The sequence below is a fragment of the Choristoneura fumiferana genome, chromosome 5 (genome assembly GCF_025370935.1).
Source record: "Choristoneura fumiferana chromosome 5, NRCan_CFum_1, whole genome shotgun sequence".
NCBI lineage: Eukaryota > Metazoa > Arthropoda > Insecta > Lepidoptera > Tortricidae > Choristoneura > Choristoneura fumiferana.
Window position 1 is genome coordinate 7,749,312 of NC_133476.1, and position 22,248 is coordinate 7,771,559.

Below are 22,248 nucleotides of genomic sequence, written 5' to 3' on the forward strand. Positions count from 1 at the left end.
TTTCACTTGATTCATTATTTACGTAATAATATGTATTATATTATTTATTTTTACTTATTTATTTTTATAAAAGTAGGCATTTTATTACACTCATTTACTACACGAGTTTGTACGACTAAATATATCTATAATCAACTCACCCTTGACCGTTTTCGTCGGCCAAGGGGGGGTGCTTGTCATCAGCTGTGACCGGGGGAATTCTAACTGTAAATTCTCGCCCTTAAAAGCTGAAGCACAGCTGTAAACAACACATTCAACAGCTTCACTACACTAACAGCTCTCTCGAAAGCTCCATACGCCCAGACTTGTAAAGTTCTCCGATATTTAACTTTTGTGTTTTTCTGTGTACTTTATTAGAATTATTTTCCTTAATAATTTAACTTTGTGTAATTGAAGGGGTTTCCCTGGCCAGGGAATCTTTTATTTCAAACATTTCTTATACTTAATATTTTACACTTGTTAATTCTCTCATCCGTTGTTATAAACTCAGAACCTATGTTAATGCTTATTACTTTATGCAACGGATGCGTACCGGTGTTAAAATAAATTCAAACTCAGCTAAGTAACGTTTAATTTCAAATGTAATCTTCTAACGGTTATTTAGTGAACTGTTGTATTTCAAATTTTAACGGTCACTTAGGCTATTTATTTTTACCTTTTGTTTTTTTTAATAATTATATAAAACTAGAATCACTTTCCTTTGCCTGCCTGTAACTCCGTATGATTGTCTTTCTGCACTCACTGCAAATCAGCTCACCCTAGAGTTGGTGCATCGCTGCAGAGGAGTGACTGGCAAACAATCTAGCACTGGACCACAACTGACACCACCCTAATTACAGGGCCCTCCGTACGGCTTCAACTTCCAAACCTTTGTACGGCTTACAAACCTTTGTACGGCTTACAAACCTTCGTACGGGCTTACAAGCTCCGTACGGCTACAGCTTTCTCCGCTCTGCACGGCTACAACTTTCAAAGCTCCGTCGGCTACAGCTCTCACGGCTCAGGCGGCCCCTTTACGCCCTAACCTGACACTAAGCCCTGACGGCTAACTTCGAGTACTGCACATCCTTCCTGGCTCGTCCAAGACCCTGATCGTTCCGGCGTGGAACACTTGTCCAGGCTGCTCGTCCTGCCGCCCTAAGGCCCCTTTTGACCTCGGCACCGACGACCACTCAGCTGGACCAGGCCCCCTGCTGTGGCCAGCCTCTTCGCTCCGGGCTTCGCTTCTCTCCGACTCCAGGGAAGTGTAGCCAGGGAGACCGAAATAATCAGAACCACCTCTCAATAAAATCGCTTGAACTTACTACCTGAGATTCTCGTAATACTTTTACTTTTATTTTGTCAAACTAGGCCTGTTATTTTTTGTGTTCAATTTATAATTAAAAATTGTTAAAAACGTCTTATTGTTTTACTCAAAGATAACTTACTAGGCTCTCCTTAAGGTCAACTCCCCTCAAGAGGTCTGCCCTTGACAGTGGCGCCCGTGGGTTTTTTTTTTGAGAGGTTCTGATTGTTACGTTTTCTTGCCTAGAATTGCAGTGATTGTGCAAAAATTATTGTGTATCTGTGTGTGTTCTGTGTATCTCGCAGTAAGTACCCTTGTTTTCTCTCCCCCCTGTTATGGTGGTCGGGGCTTAGAATAACGCCATTCCCCGTCTAGGAATTCGTAAGAGGCGAATAATAGGCATAACCAGTGTTTCAGTTACCGAGATCCCTTAAGTGGTTCATTTAATAGTTTTTTTCTTTTCTTTTAATAACACTAATTTTAAAACGCTTTACCGTTATCTTTAAATTCAAATACTCTGCCGACCTTTGACCACTTTCTCGTCAACGGCCTATTTGAATTTCAACTGTCACTTGCCACAGTTGAAACGGACGGCGTTTTAAAATTCAAATCTCAACGACAATTTCAATCTATACCCTAAAGTTAACTAATATTGTTGCATTAACTAAATTCAAATACGTTAACGGTTCAATTCAAATTCTACCTACTAATTTTCATCAAGTTAAATTTAAACCGTAACTGACGCCAATTATACTTTCACTAATATTGTTCACGCTGCTTCAAGTGAAACAGTTATTTTAAATTTAGTGACTGCCAACCACTGAATTTGAAATTTCTAACGATTCAAATCATTTTTAAATAACGTATTTGAAATACCTACAATTTTATAGAAAAGCAACGATATTTCTATATTTTTAAAATATCTGAACCACTATTTAGATCTTTCATCAAAATCAGTTTATCATTATCTCGGTAAACACACTGACATTTATTTTTGTTCCCAAATTTTACTATTAATTTAACTTCAACGCGGTCTCTTAATTAAATTTTACATTCGATCATTACTGGGAGATACACAACACTTATTATTTCTTGTGTCCTATTACTTAATTTTTCTAGCACTGTAACATACGGAGAGTTAAATTTAGGTATGTGTGTCGAAGAAATACCACATTCTGGCATACAACTACACAAACCACCATCACAACTCACAACATTCATATCATACTACTCGAGTGCTTGCTAAAAATCAACTGGTCGCAGAGTTAATAAAACCAGTTATCTCTTATTTCTTATATATTATGCGTGTGCTCTCTATTTTCGACCGTCTGTTCCCTGCTTAGAGATCATTATACTTCGATCGCGAACAGACAGTTAACGCTTTTTATAAAATATATTAGGGTACTCTTATATTTAACTGCGGTATTCGTTACTATGCTCTGCCATAGAATTACTTACCGTTCCCTCAAGCGCAGGTAGTAACCGCGCACTCAAAGTAAATGATAACCAACCTAATTACTGCCTAGCAAGGTTGTTTACCTACATTTAAATGCACCTAGAACAGCAGCCACACGCATCGCTTTCCACTCAGCCATGTTTAACTCCGGCTCATGCGCAAGCATGTTATTTTTTTAAAACCTCTTATCTCATTTCTTATTATACCTTGACGCCAAATTCTATTTATTTATACTTAAATTAACTTATTAGCGCTGCGCATCCGCGCGCAGACAAATCCTAGTCTCATCTCTTTTGTATTAACTTCTTTAATCTGATAACTCGCGTGCTTAACAATTGAAATATTGTACTTAATACTTCGTTAGGCCCTCTCGCGGTCAATCTCTAATCGCAATAACATTAATTAATCTGTCCTAAGCCCTTACCCGAGAACTTGCAACTCGTTAAAAAGTATTTTAATATTTTGGATTACGGAATCGTGCGGTTGGTAACACGTTAAATATGCCCTTAACCTCTGTAATTCAAAGCCTAATGATTGGGACGGATGGTAATTCCAATCACAGATTAATTAATTGTTTATATGCTCCAATATATAATACATCACTTGCTTACTTTTCAATGTTCTAATTACATAATGCATCTGACGGGCGATCAGCTGTCGCGCGCCGTCACTTCAGTCTCCATTTAGCACCGGCGAATGCGCACGCGTGTTAAATTAATTTTTCTCTTATCATACTCCCTTATCACTTAGACGCACGGTTTAATTTATAGAATCGAGTCATTATAGCGCGCCGCCTCCGCGCGGACGTATAATAGCTGCACCCTTTTGCACTATTATTTCTTTAAATCTATGGCGCGTACATATTACTTGGTACACGCTAAACTAGTATAATCATTTGTCGCGGTCCGCCACTCATTATTATAATGTTAATTGATCTGTCCTTAAGCCTTTACCCGAGAACTTGCAACTCGTTTAAAAAGTATTTTAAAATTGAATTACGGAACCCGTGCGGTTGGTAACACGTAAAATATGCCCTTAGCCTCTGTAATTCAAAACTCTAATGATTGGAACGGATGGTAATTTCAATCACAGATTTAATTAATGTCTATAATTATATTTTTATGAAGCATACAACGTCCACCTTCCATTAACACATTTTATTCCTTTGACATAAGGGTCAACAAAGCCTCTGTTGTTGTTTGACCCACCATGAGAGTAGAAGTATGATCATAGTATGAGAGACGACGTATGTAAGCGTTATGTCATAGTGTATTTTTTTTATCGAAATTTGCTATGAGGCTCAAATTTTCTTGGAGGGACGGGCGTACTGTCACGATGCACATAGGCGATCGCTGACATCTTAGTTAGCTCAGCTCAAGCTAGATGGCGCTTTCCTCAATAAGGGATCTCTGAGCAGAATGGCGGACGAACTCTAGAGGTCGCCACCGTAGTTTTCACTTGATTCATTTATTTACGTATATATTATTTTATATTTATTATTTACTTATTTATTTATAAAAGTAGGCATTTTATTACACTCATTTACTACACGAGTTTGTACGACTAAATATATCTATAATCAACTCACCCTTGACCGTTTCGTCGGCCAAGGGGGTGCTGTCGATCAGCTGTGACCGGGGAATTCTAACTGTAATATTCTCGCCCTTAAAAGCTGAAGCACAGCTGTAAAACACACATTCAACAGCTTACACTACACAACAGCTCTCTCGAAAGCTCCATACGCCCAGACTTGGTAAGTTCTCCGATATTTAACTTTGTGTTTTTTCTGTGTACTTTATTAGAATTATTTTCCTTATAATTTAACTTTGTGTAATTGAAGTGAAGGCTTCCCCTGGCCAGGAATCTTTTATTTCAAACATTTCTTATACTTAATATTTTAACACTTGTTAATTTCTCTCATCCGTTGTTATAAACTCAGAACTATGTTAATGCTTATTACTTTTATGCAACGGATGCGTACCGGTGTTAAAATAAATTCAAACTCAGCTAAGTAACGTTTAATTTCAAATGTAATCTTCTAACGGTTATTTAGTGAACTGTTGTATTTCAAATTTTAACGGTCACTTAGGCTATTTATTTTACCTTTGTTTTTTTTTAAAAATTATATAAAACTAGAATCACTTTCCCTTGCCTGCCTGTAACTCCGTATGATTGTCTCTGCCACTCACTGCAATTCAGCTCACCCTAGAGTTGGTGCATCGCTGCAGAGGAGTGACTGGCAAACAATCTAGCACTGGACCACAACTGACACCACCTAATTTACAGGGCACCTCCGTACGGCTTCAACTTCCAAACCTTTGTACGGCTTACAAACCTTTGTACGGCTTACAACCTTCGTACGGCTTACAAGCTCCGTACGACTACAGCTTTCTCCGCTCTGCACGGCTACAACTTTCAAAGCTCCGTTCGGCTACAGCTCTCACGGCTCAGGCGGCCCCTTTACGCCCTAACCTGACACTAAGCCCTGACGGCCTTAACTTCCGGAGTACTGCACATCCTTCCTGGCTCGTCCAAGACCCTGATCGTTCCGGCGTGGAACACTTGTCCAGGCTGCTCGTCCTGCCGCCCTAAGGCCCCTTTTGACCTCGGCACCGACGACCACTCAGCTGGACCAGGCCCCCCTGCTGTGGCCAGCCTCTTCGCTCCGGGCTTCGCTTCTCTCCGACTCCAGGGAAGTGTAGGCCAGGGAGACCGAATAATCAGAACCACCTCTCAATAAAATCGCTTGAACTTACTACCTGAGATTCTCGTAATACTTTTACTTTTAATTTTGTCAAATTAGGCCTGTTATTTTTTGTGTTCAATTTATAATTAAAAAATTGTTAAAACGTCTTATTGTTTTACTCAAAGAATAACTTACTAGCCCTCTTTAAGGTCAAACCTCCCCTCAAGAGGTCTGCCCTTGACAATGACTACAAACTTGAACGGATTATTCGGTACCTAATTAGTTATTTCATGTATTAATCGCGATACTTTTAGAAAGCACTATTTATTTACAAAAGGAAGTAGGCAGGGTAGGAACCCAATTTCTCGCGCGCCCATTGACAAGTTGGCGCTTGCTCGCGGACTCACGGCGGATTTCACGGAAAATTATGTGACTTTTGTACGAGCGACAAATTATTAGAAAATGAATTGATTTTCGAGTTTTAGGAAATAAATACAATTGAATGTTTTATAAATTAAATTTATTGTTTTAATCATTTTGAAACCTTATTAGTTAAAGATTACTTACTTACACTAAAATATTTCCTTTTAAAGGATTTGTCTCTGAACATTCGATTGTTAAATCGTATGTAATATGTAATTACTAACTTTTGCCCGCGACTTCGTCCGCGTGGAATAGTATCTTTGGGAAGTATTTAATTTATTTAGGATACCTATTCTGCCAATAATAGTAGGTACATAAAAACTTCTACGGTTTACCGAAATAACCTATTTTTATTACATTGCTATAGATATAAACTATTTTTTTTTTGTTCTTCCATCCATCCGATGTTCTTTGGTAAAACATACAATATTTTGCGGGTAGCCACATTTTAGCAATACGACGTGTTATTCTACCCTGCAACACAAAAGGACTAATTCTTCATATTGAGCTCTTGACACCTTACGTCCTTTATTGTAAGTTAGGAGGGTAAGGTAAGGATTAAGTATACTTAAGACGGCATTTTTAGTAAGCATAGCTACACATATTTGTAATAAATATACTGATAGTAAATTTGTTTGGAATTCCTTAAGAACTTTCATCCCATATTTCAAGTAAATAGGTCGAAATTTGAAAAGCGTCGGAACAAATGTTTTTAGGGTTCCGTACCTCAAGAGGATAAAAAGGGAACCGTTAAAGGATTACTTTGCTGTCCGTCCGTTTATCTCGTAAACGCGCGGAGTATAGGTATCGAGTTGAAATTAAAACCCTAAACTCAGGTCAATAGTCCCGAAAGCTGTGAAAAAATCAAACCTCAAGTCAAGGCAATCAAAAACTACAGTCATTAAAATGGTTAAGATTGTTTTTTTGGAATCTTTTTGTATTTTTTATTTCAATTCCAAATTTTTACTTTTACGGTCATCCCGTAAAACCTAAATTGAAAATACAAACTGAAATATAGATGCACAGAAAAACCAGAAAAATAAGACCATCACTGGGAATCGAACCCAGGTCCTCGGTATTCCGTACCGCGTGCCTATACCGCTACACCACTGATGGTCAACGGTACCGACACGAATTTCCCCTATGCACCTCATATCTCAGCTTGTTTGTTTCTTATTTAGCCACTTAAGCAGTGACGCTAGCGACATCTATGCCGTAGCCCTCATCGAGAAACTTTTTCGGCACTCCATTGCTTCATTTTACGGGATGAGGATGAGGATGATGATGCAGAGCGAAGGCTGCGGAGCGGAGCGGAGGTAGCGGGGCGGAGGTTGCGGGGCGGAGCGGAGGTTGCGGAGCGGAGGCTGCGGAGCGGAGGCTGTGGAGCGGAGCGGAGGTTGCGGAGCGGAGGCTGCGGAGTGGAGGTTGCGGATCGGAGGCTGCGGAAAGGAGGCGGCGGGGCGGAGGCTGCGGAGTGGAGCGTTGGCAGTGGAGTGGAGCGGAGACAACGTAGCGGAGGTAGTGGGGTGGAGCGGAGGCAGTGGAGTAAAGTGGAGGCAGCAGAGCAGAGCGGAGTAGAAGCAACGGAGCGGAGCGGAGGCAACGGAGCGGAGCGGAGGCAGCAGAGTGGAGCAGAAGCAGCGGAGCGGAGATAGTAGAGTGGAGCGGAGGCAGCGGAGTGGAGGTAGTGGAGCGGAACGGAGGCAGTGGAGTAAAGCGGAGACAACGGATGTTGTTGTTATTTAATTGTTATTTATTTCAAAACTCTATTGTAATGAATGAGTTTCTTTGAACATATCGTAAAGCCTCACTGTACTTACCTCATTAAAATAACACGTTTAACACCACCAACTCATACATGGCTCAATACAGTTTGGTTAAGTAAAAAGTTTGGCTACATTGACTTATATTTGACCGATAAAAACCGGCCAAGAGCGTATCGGACACGCCCAAGAAAGGCTTCCGGAGCCATTACGAAAAAATCAAGTACTTAATATTTTTCTAAGGATTTCGTATTGTGTACGGATCCGGTATATTTGTACACGATGGATGTCTCGAACAATTTGAACGCTTTGACTGAGTCACTGGTAATGACTATTTTGTATGTTTCCAAGTATTTGGTGATCGTGACTCCTACGTACTAAATGACGCTGACTGTACCTCCCATAGACGTAAAGTGGGGGTGATTTTTTTCTCACCCAATCTTGTAGTGTGGGGTATCTTTGAATAGGTCTCTTAAAACCATTAGGTGGTTGCTAAAACGATTTTTCGATTCAGTGATTAGTTTGCGAAATATTCAACTTTAGTGCAAATTTTCGTTAAAATCGAGCGTCCCCCCCCACCCTCTAAAATCTAAACCGGTGAAAAAATTCAGGATGGTAGTAAGTACATCAAACTTACAAGGAAAACTATAACAGCTAAGTTTGCTTGAGAATTATTAGAAGTTTATTAGTAAATACCAGCCTAAGGTATAAAATATACCTAAACTTGGAATATTCCGTACAAAATATGAAATCCTTACAAAAATATTAAGTACTTCATTTTTTTCGTAAAGGCTACGGAACCCTATTTCGGGCGTGTCCGACACGCTCTTGGCCGGTATTTTTTTTCACAACAATATAGCGACTTGCGCGCGTCATAGCTCCGATATACAACCAGACAACCACTGAGAGCAGGCAGACCGATTCGTTTCACATGAGGAGACGCCATACTTTGAATATGTACTAAAACTGACCATTTCTGTTATCGTTTTTTTTTTTCGCAACAATGAAGCCTTTTTCATGCGCTATATCTCAAAGTCGCAAGTTGTAACCATTGATAGCAGGCAGACCACTCTACAACACATAAAAATTAATCTAACCGTTTCCATGATCGTTTTAAAAAATCCTGTCACCTCTCAGTCTCATAGTAGTCATACTTGTTAAGGCCATTTTTTGGCCGAATGCTGCACTTCGTGAAGAAAGCAAGCCGCTTTGCACAGTGATAGTACAGACTAAACTGAGTGATTTGACTCGCAGCAGCGGAAGTTTCACCCCTTAGGAACAGAGATGGCGCCACTTCTTTAAAAAATATTTCAAAAAATTCTACAAGCTAAAGTCATAAACCGATTTCAATGTTTAATATCTCAAATGAGAGCCTATTATATACGTTACTTATAAAAAAATACAAAAAAAATATTTACAAAAAACTTTTGTCAAAAAACGCCATCTTAAGTTTTTTTTTCTTACCTGATTTGTAGTTTTTACTTGATTGCTTAAAAAAACTGTATGCAACATGAATGGTTTAATGCATGTACATATTACTGAGTACATAACGAGTATTTAAAAAAAATCCGACACCGATACCTATCATATTTAACGAAATATGACAGTTCAAATGTGAGCACAAATTTCTTTAAAAAATATTTCAAAAAATTCTACAAGCTAAAGTAATAGACCGATTTCAATGTTTAATATCTCAAATTAAAGCTCATAACATTCATTATTTACAAAAAAATATAAAAAAAATATTTACTGAAAAGTTTTGTAAAAAAACACCATCTCAAGTTTTTTTTTTCTTACCTGATTGGTAGTTTTTATTTAATTGCTTAAAAAAACTGTATGCAACATGAATGGTTTAATGCATATACATATTACTGAGTACATAATAAGTATTTAAAAAAAAATATTGACACCGATACCTATCATATTTCACGAAATATGAAAGTTTAAATGTGAGCACAAATTTCTTTAAAAAAATTCAATAAATTCTACAAGCTAAACTAATAAACCGATTTAAATGTTTAATATCCCAAATTAAAGCTCATAAAATTCATTATTTAGAAAAAAATATTAAAAAAATATTTACTGAAAACTTTTGGCAAAAAACGCCATCTTAAGTTTTTATTTCTTACCTGATTGGTAGTTTTTACTTGATTGCTTAAAAACATTGTATGTTGTATGCAACATGAATGGTTTAATGCATACTTATATATTTCTGAGTAAATAACAAGTATTATAAAAAAACCGACACCGATACCCTTCATACTTCACGAAATATTTAAGTTTAATTGTGCACGCTTTTCTTACAAATAAATTTCAATTTAAGTGAAACTAGTACTCTGATTATAATGTTTAATGTTAAATGAAAAGAAGAACGAAATTACCTAATTTATTAAAAAAAAGTTTTTTCCTGGTGTTACGAAAAAATATAATTACTTTAAAATTAGTAATTATTAAGACAATAAATAAAAACTATACCGTTTCCGGCATAGTTGGTTCTTAGATGTAATATATATTGCTTAGTAGTTAGCGAATTTATTTAAAAATTAGCTTTTTATGTGATAGGTAGGGCTACAGCTTATAGATATGTCACATTTGAAATAAAAGACTATGAACATCAATGTTCATCAAATATTTAAATTAAAACCTATAAGTCCTCTTCGGGTTCATCGGCAGATGTAGAACTGAAAAGGAAAAGTCGTTTTGAAGCACTTGTGCTATTCCAATACTACAAAATCACAGATCTTGTAGACACGGACTGTGTTGCTGTAATTACTGTTGAATTATTTTTGTGCCTAGTTGATTACCATTAAATCTAAAATTTTGTGCCTACCTGTGGAAATCAGTGGTCAGCATACAAAATAACCCTGCATTGAATATTATATTAACTTACTTTTGATTTGTACAGCCACCTTTGCAGGATTTACACTGGGCAGTGCATGGTAAGCTGACCCGACGACACCCACAACGCATGGTATCGCAGCCAGATTTGCAGCCACAATACTTAATGGTCCAAGAGGCTTACTTTCCTTTTCCAACTCTCTTTTGCCTTAGTCCATCCCCAAGAAGATGGACATGGTACGGAAACTTCTGGTTTCAGAGCGTTTCTCCATATTTGGCCCGCTTGGTAAGCTGCACGCAGTGTATGTTTATAGAGAGCATGTCCATACCATGTCCATCTTCTTGGGGATGGACTAAGGCAAAAGAGAAGGACTCCAGAATTGTCGGCAGTTATAGCGATTTGGTCGCAATTAAGCCTCTTGGACCATTGTGGCTGCAAATCTGGCTGCGATCCATGCGTTGTGGGTGTCGTCGGGTCAGCTTACCATGCACTGCCCATTGTAAATCCTGCAAAGGTGGCTGTACAAATCAAAAATAAGTTAATATAATATTCAATGCAGGGTTATTTTGTATGCTGACCACTGATTTCCACAGGTAGGCACAAAATTTTAGATTTAATGGTAATCAACTAGGCACAAAATAATTCAACAGTAATTACAGCAACACAGTCCGTGTCTAAAAGATCTGTGATTTTGTAGTATTGGAATAGCACAAGTGCTTCAAAACGACTTTTCCTTTTCAGTTCTACATCTGCCGATGAACCCGAAGAGGACTTATAGGTTTTAATTTAAATATTTGATGAACATTGATGTTCATAGTCTTTTATTTCAAATGTGACATATCTATAAGCTGTAGCCCTACCTATCACATAAAAAGCTAATTTTTAAATAAATTCGCCAACTACTAAGCAATATATATTACATCTAAGAACCAACTATGCCGGAAACGGTATAGTTTTTATTTATTGTTAATTACTAATTTTAAAGTAATTATATTTTTTCGTAACACCAGGAAAAAACTTTTTTTTTAATAAATTAGGTAATTTCGTTCTTCTTTTCATTTAACATTAAACATTATAATCAGAGTACTAGTTTCACTTAAATTGAAATTTATTTGTAAGAAAAGCGTGCACAATTAAACTTAAATATTTCGTGAAGTATGAAGGGTATCGGTGTCGGTTTTTTTTATAATACTTGTTATTTACTCAGAAATATATATAAGTATGCATTAAACCATTCATGTTGCATACAACATACAATGTTTTTAAGCAATCAAGTAAAAACTACCAATCAGGTAAGAAATAAAAACTTAAGAAGGCGTTTTTTGCCAAAAGTTTTCAGTAAATATTTTTTTAATATTTTTTTCTACATAATGAATTTTATGTGCTTTAATTTGGGATATTAAACATTTAAATCGGTTTATTAGTTTAGCTTGTAGAATTTTTTGAAATATTTTTTAAAGAAGTGGCGCCATCTCTGTTCCTAAGGGGTGAAACTTCCGCTGCTGCGAGTCAAATCACTCAATTTAGTCTGTACTATCACTGTGCAAAGCGGCTTGCTTTCTTCACGAAGTGCAGCATTTTGTCTCTAACAAGTATGACTATAGGTCTTTTAAAACCATTAGGGGCTTGCTGAAATGATTTTTCGATTCAGTGATTCGTTTGCAAAATATTCAACTTTAAAGTGCAAATTTTCATTAAAATCGAGCGTCCCCCCCCCCTCTAAAATGTAAACCGGTGGGTGAAAAAATCAGAATAGTAGTAGGTATATCGAACTTACGAGAAAAACTATAACGGTTAAGTTTTCTTGAGAATTTTTCCGTTTCCAAGAACGTTTTAAAAAATCATGCCACCTCCTTAGACTATATCCAACGACACCCCACACTACAAGGTTGGATGAGAAAAAAAAACATTCCCACTTTACATATGGTACTCAAAAGAAAAATATTTTTAATTTTTTGTAGTACCATTTTGTCGGCATAATTTACATATATATTAATTTATTGAATCAGGGGTTACTTTGCGGAGGTCCATATCAATGAACTAAAATAATTTCCAAGCAAGCAAGCAAGCAGAGAAATTATTTTAGTTCATTTACATATATATTACTGCAAAATTAAGTACGGATTTCTAGCATTGATAGTCCCTGAGCAAAGCTGCGGATGGACAGACAGACAGAGCGAAACTATAAGGGTTCCGTAACTATAAGGGAACCCTAAAAACCAAGTAGATGACTTACATGCTGAATTGTATATAGCGAACAATGAAATTTCTAAACTTTCATTAAGAAATAAGGAACGTTTATTGTTCAAAACCGTGTACAAATTATGTTAACATTTATGCATGAGAAGTTTCAACAGTTTGCCCATTTCGGACGTACAATTTATTACTTAAATATAATTATAATTTATTATTTTTACATGAATTCTAATATTTTTTCAAAAAGTATTCATTTAGATCATAAAAGCACTCGCACACTAAAAATTGTTTAAGTTTATTTTTGAATTGTGCACCATCTAATGATTTTAAATATTCAGGTAAGTGATTATAAACTTTTATTCCATTTACATAAGTGCTCTTTTTGAGTATATAGCTAGAGGGTCGGACAGTGCATATGTCATACTTATATTGAGATCGTATATTTGTCTTTGAATCACTTTTTTTGGGAAAATGATCTTTATTTTCTTTAACAAATTATGTTTAACTTCATGTTGTCAATGTATTAATGTTAAAAAAAGCCAGACAAAATGAATATAGTATCCTTTCTCAATAATAATTTATTAACAGCAATTATAAAATGAAATTAATAGAAAAACAAAGTTAAATTAAGTTATTAATAATTACGTTCAACATTAAAATAAAAAAATAGACTATTCAAGTCCACAGCTTTCTCCACTCCGCGGAAGCTAGACTGTCTCTTTTGTTCTCGAGAGTTTGATTAAGGTGCGAAAAAGACATATACGAACATGGGGCGAGCATATTTTGTTTTAGCAATTGAAATGTAAATTTTTAGCAAAATGCTAAAAAAACATCAAGATAGTTATGCAATTTCGTAAATTTAAAGGAAACTTGAAATACGACACTCCATCCTTTTTCAGAGTGGATCTGCTGTCATTTGCAGTTTCGCCGAAAACTTTGTCATTGCGTGGCGTTGTAATGTAATCAACGCGCGGTCGAAACACAACTGTGCAGGGCTACTACGAAACTCGAAAATCGAAGTTCAAATCATACCGTCCCTCTCGCTCGCTCTCGTATTAAATAGTATAAGTGTCAGAGGGACCCCACGACACGAACTTCGAGTTTCGGGTTTCGTAGTAGCCCTGCAGGAATGAAACAATAGTCGTCTACCTCACCTACATACTATGGGTTCCATCCTGCTGGGTCGTGCTGAGTCACCGACTTCGAGCTACTAGGTACAGTCACCAGCACCAATATCCGACACAACAAATCTGCATAAATATCTGATACGACTCTATTTCTAGGGCCGGAAGGACGTGTCAGATATTTTTGCACACTCCGCTGTAGCAGATATTAATGCTGGTGACTGTACCTAAAAAAATATTTTCAAGGGATTTGTAGTCAGTTCCATTTTCCGTTATTTTTTTATTTTTTATTTTTTGTTATAATTTTTCTTTATTTCTCACATTTTAGTGATTCGTAGCCAAAGAACATCTCACAACGATTCCATTAAGCCCAAACACGGCTTAGGTACGTTGTTTTATAACAGAGTTCCGTTGCCTACCTTGCAGCTTCAGCATCAGATCAGTTAACTTAAAGCTCCTTCTTAGTCGCTTATCTAGGTATATTCATCATGATCGTTTATAGACGAGCGAGCATTACTTAGCTTTGATGAGTTCCATTGGTCATCACGGTCTTCTTCATCAGGTATAAGTTACCAAATGATACTTTCTGAATGTAAATGCTTATTTTAATGCTAAAAATGCCAAAATCGCCATAGGTGTGCCTTTAAAATTTGAGGTTTGCCCTCGATTTCCCTAAAATCCCATCATCAGATCTTGACTTGGTGACAATGGGACTACCTCAAAAGACTATCCTTTCGAATAAAAAAAGAATTTTGAAAATCGATCCACAATTGACTGAGTAATCGGCGAACATACATAATAAAAATACTAACATTGGAACATAGAACCTCCTCCTTTTTTTGAAGTCGGTTAAAAAGTCGCCAGATAAGTCGCTAAACCATTTTTGTCGTCAAAACCTTTTTTGGTCGCTAACACTTAAGCAAAAATCGCTAGTTCTAGCGACAGTCGCTAAATTGGCAACACTCGGTAGCATAGCAAATATTACCGAAATGTTACTTTGGTATCGTTATAATAATGTGAATTGGGTAACGTTAACTAGCCCTACAATGTAAAGTAAATTTACCGGTAAAAATAACGTTAATCAGGTAACGGTACTATATGTTAAGTTACCATTTAACGTTATATTTTTTTACCGGTACTAGGTATATGTATGATTTTTACCGTTATTTAACGTTACTTATAGTGTGAATTTGGTAACGTTAACAAGCCCTGGTAAGAACCCTATCCCTCGAAATGGTTTTCGAATCAGCAGGGCTACTACGAAACTCGCAAATCGAAGTTCGTATCGCACCGTCCCTTTCGCTCGCGTATTAAATGACATAAGCATCAGCGGGACGGCAACATACGAAGTTCGAGTTTTGCACTTCGTGGTATAGGGCCTGGGTACATTGGTGAAATATGAACAATGCCAATACTAGCTGTCCCGGCGAACTTCGTACCGCCTACCTAAAGACAATGAATGTTGTATAAACTTTTAGCTAAACTTTATGTAGGATTTTATTAACGTACCTAATACACATAGGTGTACGGTTTAGGGAGTGAGAGAAAGCTAAGCTTGTTGTGTGAGAAACACAGGAGACCGGCTTCGTTCTCATCCCTATTCCTACTCCGTGCTGTTTACAGAGTGAGAAGTGACACCGCGGTAGATGCTGGAGGCGAAATGCCTGGCGGAAAATTATTAAAATACTAAATAATATCGCTATAAAAAATGGGGGTTAGTGGTAGAAGGGTGAAAATTATGGATTGTATATATTTTTAATGCCGAATCATAAAAAAATAAAAAATAAAATATTGATTGAAATATAAAAAAAATTGGGGCGGGTAACCCTTAACACTTAGGGGTATGAAAAATAGCTTACGTCCTATTTCCAGACCTATCAAATATACAAAAAACAATCATAAAAATCGGTCAAACAGTTTCGGAGGAGTTTAGTTACAAACATTTGTGACACGAGAATTTTATATAAATATAAGATATTAACGTACTTACCTACATAACTATAAGTGTTCCATTTTCGCCGTTTTGTCTAAGAAACTATAAATAGGTAATACAATAAAACCATTTATTTCTGGCAACAAAACCTATATAACAAATACCTAACGATTAAAAACCGGTTAAAAGCGAATTGCTTGTCCATCCAATCCAATCAACATTTTTGGTTCCTTTTTGGCAGTAAAATTTCGAAGAGCGAAGGGATTAAAACCACAATTGAACTTTGTGTAGGACTCCTAATCATAAATTAGGTTACGTTAGGAAAGGCGTCAGAATTTGTTAGTTTTAGGGGTGGAAAACGTTTTTGCTCAAACCGAGGTAATTATTTATAAGTTTATAACCCAGAACCAGCAGGCTGTACGAGTTTCGCTGGATTCTTTGGTATAGCAGTAGATTGTTCAAAACTATGTATTAACATTTTGATTCTGGTCTGATTTTTACACGCACACAGACACAATACGTACCTACCGTTTTATTGGTATACAGTTAATTCGGGAGACGTGACAGGACTAAGACACACTTTAAAGTTTAAGGCTACTATGTATCGTACCAGTATTTGTTCGCAGTCGGGTAAAAAGTACTAAGTCACTCTACCTACAGTTCAAAATGCGGGGGTTTAGCTTTAACATGATTGTGAACGATCGATCATCCATTAACAATTACTGAGGGTATAGGGTTACGTCTCCCGAATCCTGTATATTGTTAACCTTCGATGAGCCTTAACATTCGAGTAATATTCAGTATCAAGTTCCCCACAGTGAGATTCTGTTCTTAGGTTGGTACCTATCTATAGTTTACTTCACGAAGCGGAAAAGTGCTGCTCCCGGTTACGTGCCTTGCGCGTAGCATTGCGTAGCGGCGAATGTACGTCCGTGTATGATTTTTTAACCCCCCACGCGAAAAGAGGGGTGTTATAAGTTTGACCGCTATGTTTGTCTGTCTGTGGCTCTTAAACGGGTAGATCGATTTAAATGCGGTGTTTTTTTATTTGAAAGCAGATTTCCTAGCGTGGTTCTTAGATATGTTTTATCAAAATCGGTTCTGGCGTTTTTGAGATATTAAACTTTGAAGTGACAAAGTCAGGGTTTGGAAAACTTTTTGTTGGTTAGGTTATTTACGTGAAAGAGAGTGTTTTTGCGGAAACTGATGGAATGTGTGGGTGAAATGGCGAACCAGTCCGGTCATTGCGACGTTGAGCGAACAACTCGTGTCGGTTGAGTAAACTTGGTAGTTTATTGGCAAATTTTAAAGCTATAGAACTAATTTCGGCTGCGGCTTTGTATGGACGACGAATGACTGCTAACAGATTTACGCTTAAAGGGCCTCGCGAAAGTAAGACAATACAGCTCATTCAACTTTATTTCTGATTGTGACATGAAAGAGGCCACGCAAAGCTGTTGTCGCCGACTTTAGTTTTTGATCTAGCGCCGCCATTGATCGCTTTCATTGTGTAAGGTTGTGTAACCTTCTAGATTCTAGAGTCTTAATACGGCACGAGTTAAATGATTTACATAGTTATACCTAAGCTTTTACATACTATCTCACATTTGCCTTTTCCATTAAGTCGCCTGTGACTACACAAAAAACGTAGACAACCTGTGTCAAACATGAATGACTCTTGATCCCATCACCGAAGTATAAGCTATGATCAAGAAAATTAGGTTCACAAGATGCAATGCAGTCTTAAACTCCGGCAACCTATGACTTTTTAGAATTGTATTTTTTACCCGACTGCCCGAAGGAGGGTTATGTTTTTCGAGCGTATGTATGTATGTGGTATGCATGTCCGTTTCTTTGGTCCTCGCTGAAACCTAAACGGCTGGACCAATTTTAACATTTGAGGTATCATTGGATTCGTTATAACTGTCGGAGTGACATAGGCTATATAATATTTCAATATGGCGTCTGCGAAAAAAAAAATGGCGGAGGAATGAAAAAAAGTATTTTGTATTGTAACAATATGGGTTATAATACTTTTAATCTACCGTTTTCACATAAATATCAAAAAACTGTAAAATAAAACATGACATTAAAAAAAACAAAAAAACCGGCTGCCGAAACTAAAAGAAAGAAAATAAGCTTAGTGGTCTAGAACTGTTAAGTAGCTAATCTAGTAAGTTCAACAGTCGGGACCCATTTAAATCGTGACGCTCAAAAACTCTTAGTAATGGGTCCCGACTGTTGAACTTAAAATTACCTACTTAACAGTTCTAGAACACTAGGCTTATTTTCTTCCTATTAGTTTTGGCAGCCGGGTTTTTGTTTTTTTTTTAATATAATGTTTTATTTAATAATTTTGCTCAATGTTGACATCGTCAGGATTACTAAAACTATCACACAAGAAACATTACTTTACTCCTTGTAGTGCTTCATTTACATTTGCATTTTGGTTACTACCTAAATCCTTTTTTTTTCGGTTTTATTACAACACAAATACACTCTACAGTTAATATTAAGAAAATGTATGATGCACTAGATGTTGCCCGCTTCATCTGCTTAGAATTCGTTTATCGCGATCCCGCGGGAAATATGTCTTTTTTGGATAAAAACTATTCTATGTCCTTTTCAGGTTTTTAAACTATCAACACACCAAAATTCATCATGATCGGTTGAGAACCTATATTCGTATTTATAATATTAGCCGGGATTAGAATACCGAGCATAATCAGTTCGAGTACTTTCGATAACAATTACAGAATACTTATTTCACTCCGTTTATACCTATACTATAATATCTTGCTTCATAACTTTCTTAAGTATTCGTATGTGTAAATAGTCATTCATATAAAATAGACATCATATAAACATGGACTGATTCTTGCAAATCCGCTCATTAGATTGTAATCCCCCTCGTTTGTTAGCGCGTGTTCTTATTCCACTTCGAATACGTAACATACCTAAGTACACAGCCGTACTCGTAGCGCGAATAAATCTCCCTCCACTCGTATATCACGAGCTCATTTCATAAAAGCCAACTCCATTAAAATAATAAACTTTATCTGGCTACGCAAAACACGCCGCGATGCCGTGGTGACCCCCCGTATATGAACGCATGACGGCTTATGAATGTTATTGCATGCCATTAAAAAAAAGATTACCTACATTCGGCCACGTGCTCGCAGCCCGGGTAGCAAATCTATACAAATAGTGTCATTTATCGCGATTTCCGCAACACCGGGGACACCTCGAAGGTACGCCAAATGAAGATGGAACATCGCCCTGCCGACCCTCAATAAATCTTATTCTGCAACTTATTTCCTAATATTTACGTGTTTGTTCCTCGAACTTTTTTAATACATGGCTGGGATCTTTGAATTCACGATACGTGAATATAATGCTAATCCACCTTATTAACGTAGTTACTATTAAAGGGCGGGTTACATAGCCATCCTCTCAGAATTCATTAATTTAGTGTAGTTTCCACGTAAATCTAGTATGGATTGAGAATTTCGCATACATCCGATCATTGAATTGCTACCTAGTGAAGATGCAAGCTTGCGGCTTTGAACCCACGGCTCGAAGTCATTGACATGTAAGACCAACCGCGAAAACAACCACGGCTTTATTTTCATCATGCTAAATGATCGCCGCTGGCCATGGATACCTAACAGCACCATAGGGACCGCTGATGCGTTGCCGACCTTACAAAAATGGTACAAACGCTCTTTTAAAAGCATCCATGTGACATAAAAACAAAATAAAAGAAATTATTAGTTTCTAAACCGACTTCAAAAAAGAGGAGGTTCTATGGACCAGTATTTGTTTTTACCCTCATCTCTTGCGTTCAGCTGCTAACATAGCAGAACATTAGCATTAGCAAACACCATGAGAGCGAAGAAGCTTTTAAAAACTTTCGCAAAGCAACAGCGAGGGCCCGCTTATCAAGTGTAATTACTCCGGCAGCTGAGCTGAATTTTTGTGAGCGCTTCAGGCGAGTATCATTAGTGCTCCGGGCGCCGCGAGGGCGCGCGCCGCATTGCAGGTCGCGCGGCCGATGCGCCGATGACCTAAAAACTGCAGTCTGATTCTGGATTATCCTAATAAAAATATTTTCATCATTATCATATATATGTAGATGCTATCGCAAACTCTGGCGACATATAAACGATGACTGGACGACTTTTATTGTATTTTTTAATATTAGGTGCCTAGTGAGAAGCAAAAAATTTAATTCACAAATATATGCAGTAAAACAGACAGGGTTTCCCAACCTATATTTCGGCGAGCCTCCCCGAACCAAAATAGTAGATTCATAACCAAGGGTGGAAAGTGACCCATTTCACCCGAGATATTTCTGGCGCCAATAGTTCGAGGGGAAATGGGTAATTTCACCCGAGTTAGACACTCTACTTTTCATTTCGACTGTGAGGAAAGTAAAATACTACAAAAAATGACAATAATCCATACTTATACTTATAATATTATAAATGCGAAAGAACTCTGTCTGTCTGTCTGTCTGTCTGTTACGCTTTCACGCCAAAACCGCTGAACCGATTTGGATGAAATTTTGGTACAGAGATAGAATAGACCATGGTGGAAGTTCGTCGCTGTCGAAGATAAAACCATGAAACTTGGCATTTAGGAACTTAATAAAAAATAAGTCGGTATTTGTAAGAGTTTTTTTGAAAATTCGACCTGTGAGGGGATGAATAGGGGATGAAAGTTCATATGGAAGGTTCGTCATTATCGAAGATAAATCGATGATCTTTATAAACTTGCCATTTCGGCACGTGATTAAGAGATAAATAGACATTTGTTCGCGCGTATTTTTAAAATTCTTCCTGTATGGGGTGAAATAGGGGATGAAAGTTTATATATAACGATCGTCATGGTCGAAGATAAATCGATGGTTCTTTGTGAAACTTGGCATTTGGGTTACGTGATAAGAGATAAATAGATATTTGTTCGCGCGTTTTTTTAAATTCTTCCTGTGTGAGGGTGAAATAGGGGATGAAAGTTTATATGAAGGTCTCATTGTCGAATATAAATCGATTGTACTTTATGAAACTTTGCTTTTTGAGCACTTATAAAAAAATAAATAGATATTTGTTCAAGCGTTTTTGAAAAATTTACCTGCGAGGGGGATGAAATAGGGGATGAAAACTTATATGGAACGTCGTCATTATCACAGATAAAATCGATGAATCTTTATGTTTAGGTATTCGATAAGAACAAAAAAAAATGATTAAATTCGACTCAGACTCGCGCATCAAAGGTTCGTAAGTAGGTATTTATGAATGAATATCCAATGTTTGAAAAAAAATGCTAATAGAGCTACCTTTTATACAAAATTCCAAGTTTCTAGGACAGCCGGATAGTACCCTAAACCTTTTTCAGTTAAGGCGATTTGTATGGAAACACTTTTTAATGACTGTAGCTTTTGATTGCGTTAAACTTAGAAGTTCGATTTTTTCACAGCTTCCGGACTATTGACCTGTTTAGGATTTTAATTTTCAACTCGATACATACTCCGCGCGTTTACGGGATAAAGGGTATAAGGGTTCCATTTTTTTCCTTTTGAGGTACGGAACCCTAAAAAACATTTGTTCCGGCTCTTTTCACATTTTGTCATTTTTCATACTTGAAAATATATGGGATGAAAGTTCTTTAAGAATTCAAACAAATTTACTATAAGTATACTTATCGGAAAAATGTGTAGCTATGCTTAGTAAGAAATGAAGTCTTAATTATAATCCTACACTCCTAACTTTTGTGTTGGCAGGGGTAGAATACACGTCGTATTGCTTAAAATATGGCAACCCGCAAAAATATTTATGGTTTAGAAAGAATAGAAGAACAAAAAAAAAAATAGTTTAGATATAAAGCTGTATTAAAATAGCTTATTTTCAGTTAAACCGTAGAGGTTTCTATGTGCTATTATTGGCAGAATAGGTACCCTAAATAAATTAAAAACACTTTCAAAGTTACTATTCCACGCGGACGAAGTCGCGGGCAAAAGCTAGTACCTAATAAATAACTATTTCACCTCAGCAGCTCAAACAGGCAGGTTTTGCTATGAAAAATCAGTGAGCAAAATCGTATTTTCATCCTATACCGAGTGACAGAAAGAAATGCGATTCCCGGCCGGGGCAGATATTTGTATGAATAATACGAATGTTTGTTTCGGGTCTTGGATGTTCAATATGTATTTTATGTTTGTATTTATTTATCTAACTATGTTTTATCTGTTGCCCTAGTATCCATAGTACAAGCTTTGCTTAGTTAGGACTAGGTCAATTGGGTGTGAAGTGTCCCATGATATTTATTTATATTTGATATTTATTTGAAATGGTGTTACTCCGAGTGCGTTAGGCTTCGGTTTGATTTAATCAGACTGAGACTTAATGTGAGACTTGTCCTTCCAATGAACTACTTACAAACAATTACTTGGGCTCGATCGTGACATTATAATAGCTATATCTACTACAAACGTAAAATATAAATTTACTATCAATACTATTCAATTAAAAAAGCCGTGGTGGC

At 36.9% G+C, this 22,248-nt stretch overlaps 1 protein-coding gene across 1 annotated transcript; it reads left to right on the top strand.

The window, feature by feature from the left end:
• The first annotated feature begins 3,374 nt into the window (after positions 1 to 3,374).
• LOC141427670 (uncharacterized) lies at positions 3,375 to 5,405 on the top strand. The gene is made up of 3 exons (XM_074087270.1): positions 3,375 to 3,416; positions 4,414 to 4,494; positions 5,028 to 5,405. The coding sequence occupies exons 1-3, from the start codon at positions 3,375 to 3,377 to the stop codon at positions 5,331 to 5,333; spliced, it is 429 nt and encodes a 142-aa protein (XP_073943371.1). The 3' UTR covers positions 5,334 to 5,405.
• Positions 5,406 to 22,248: the final 16,843 nt, after the last annotated feature.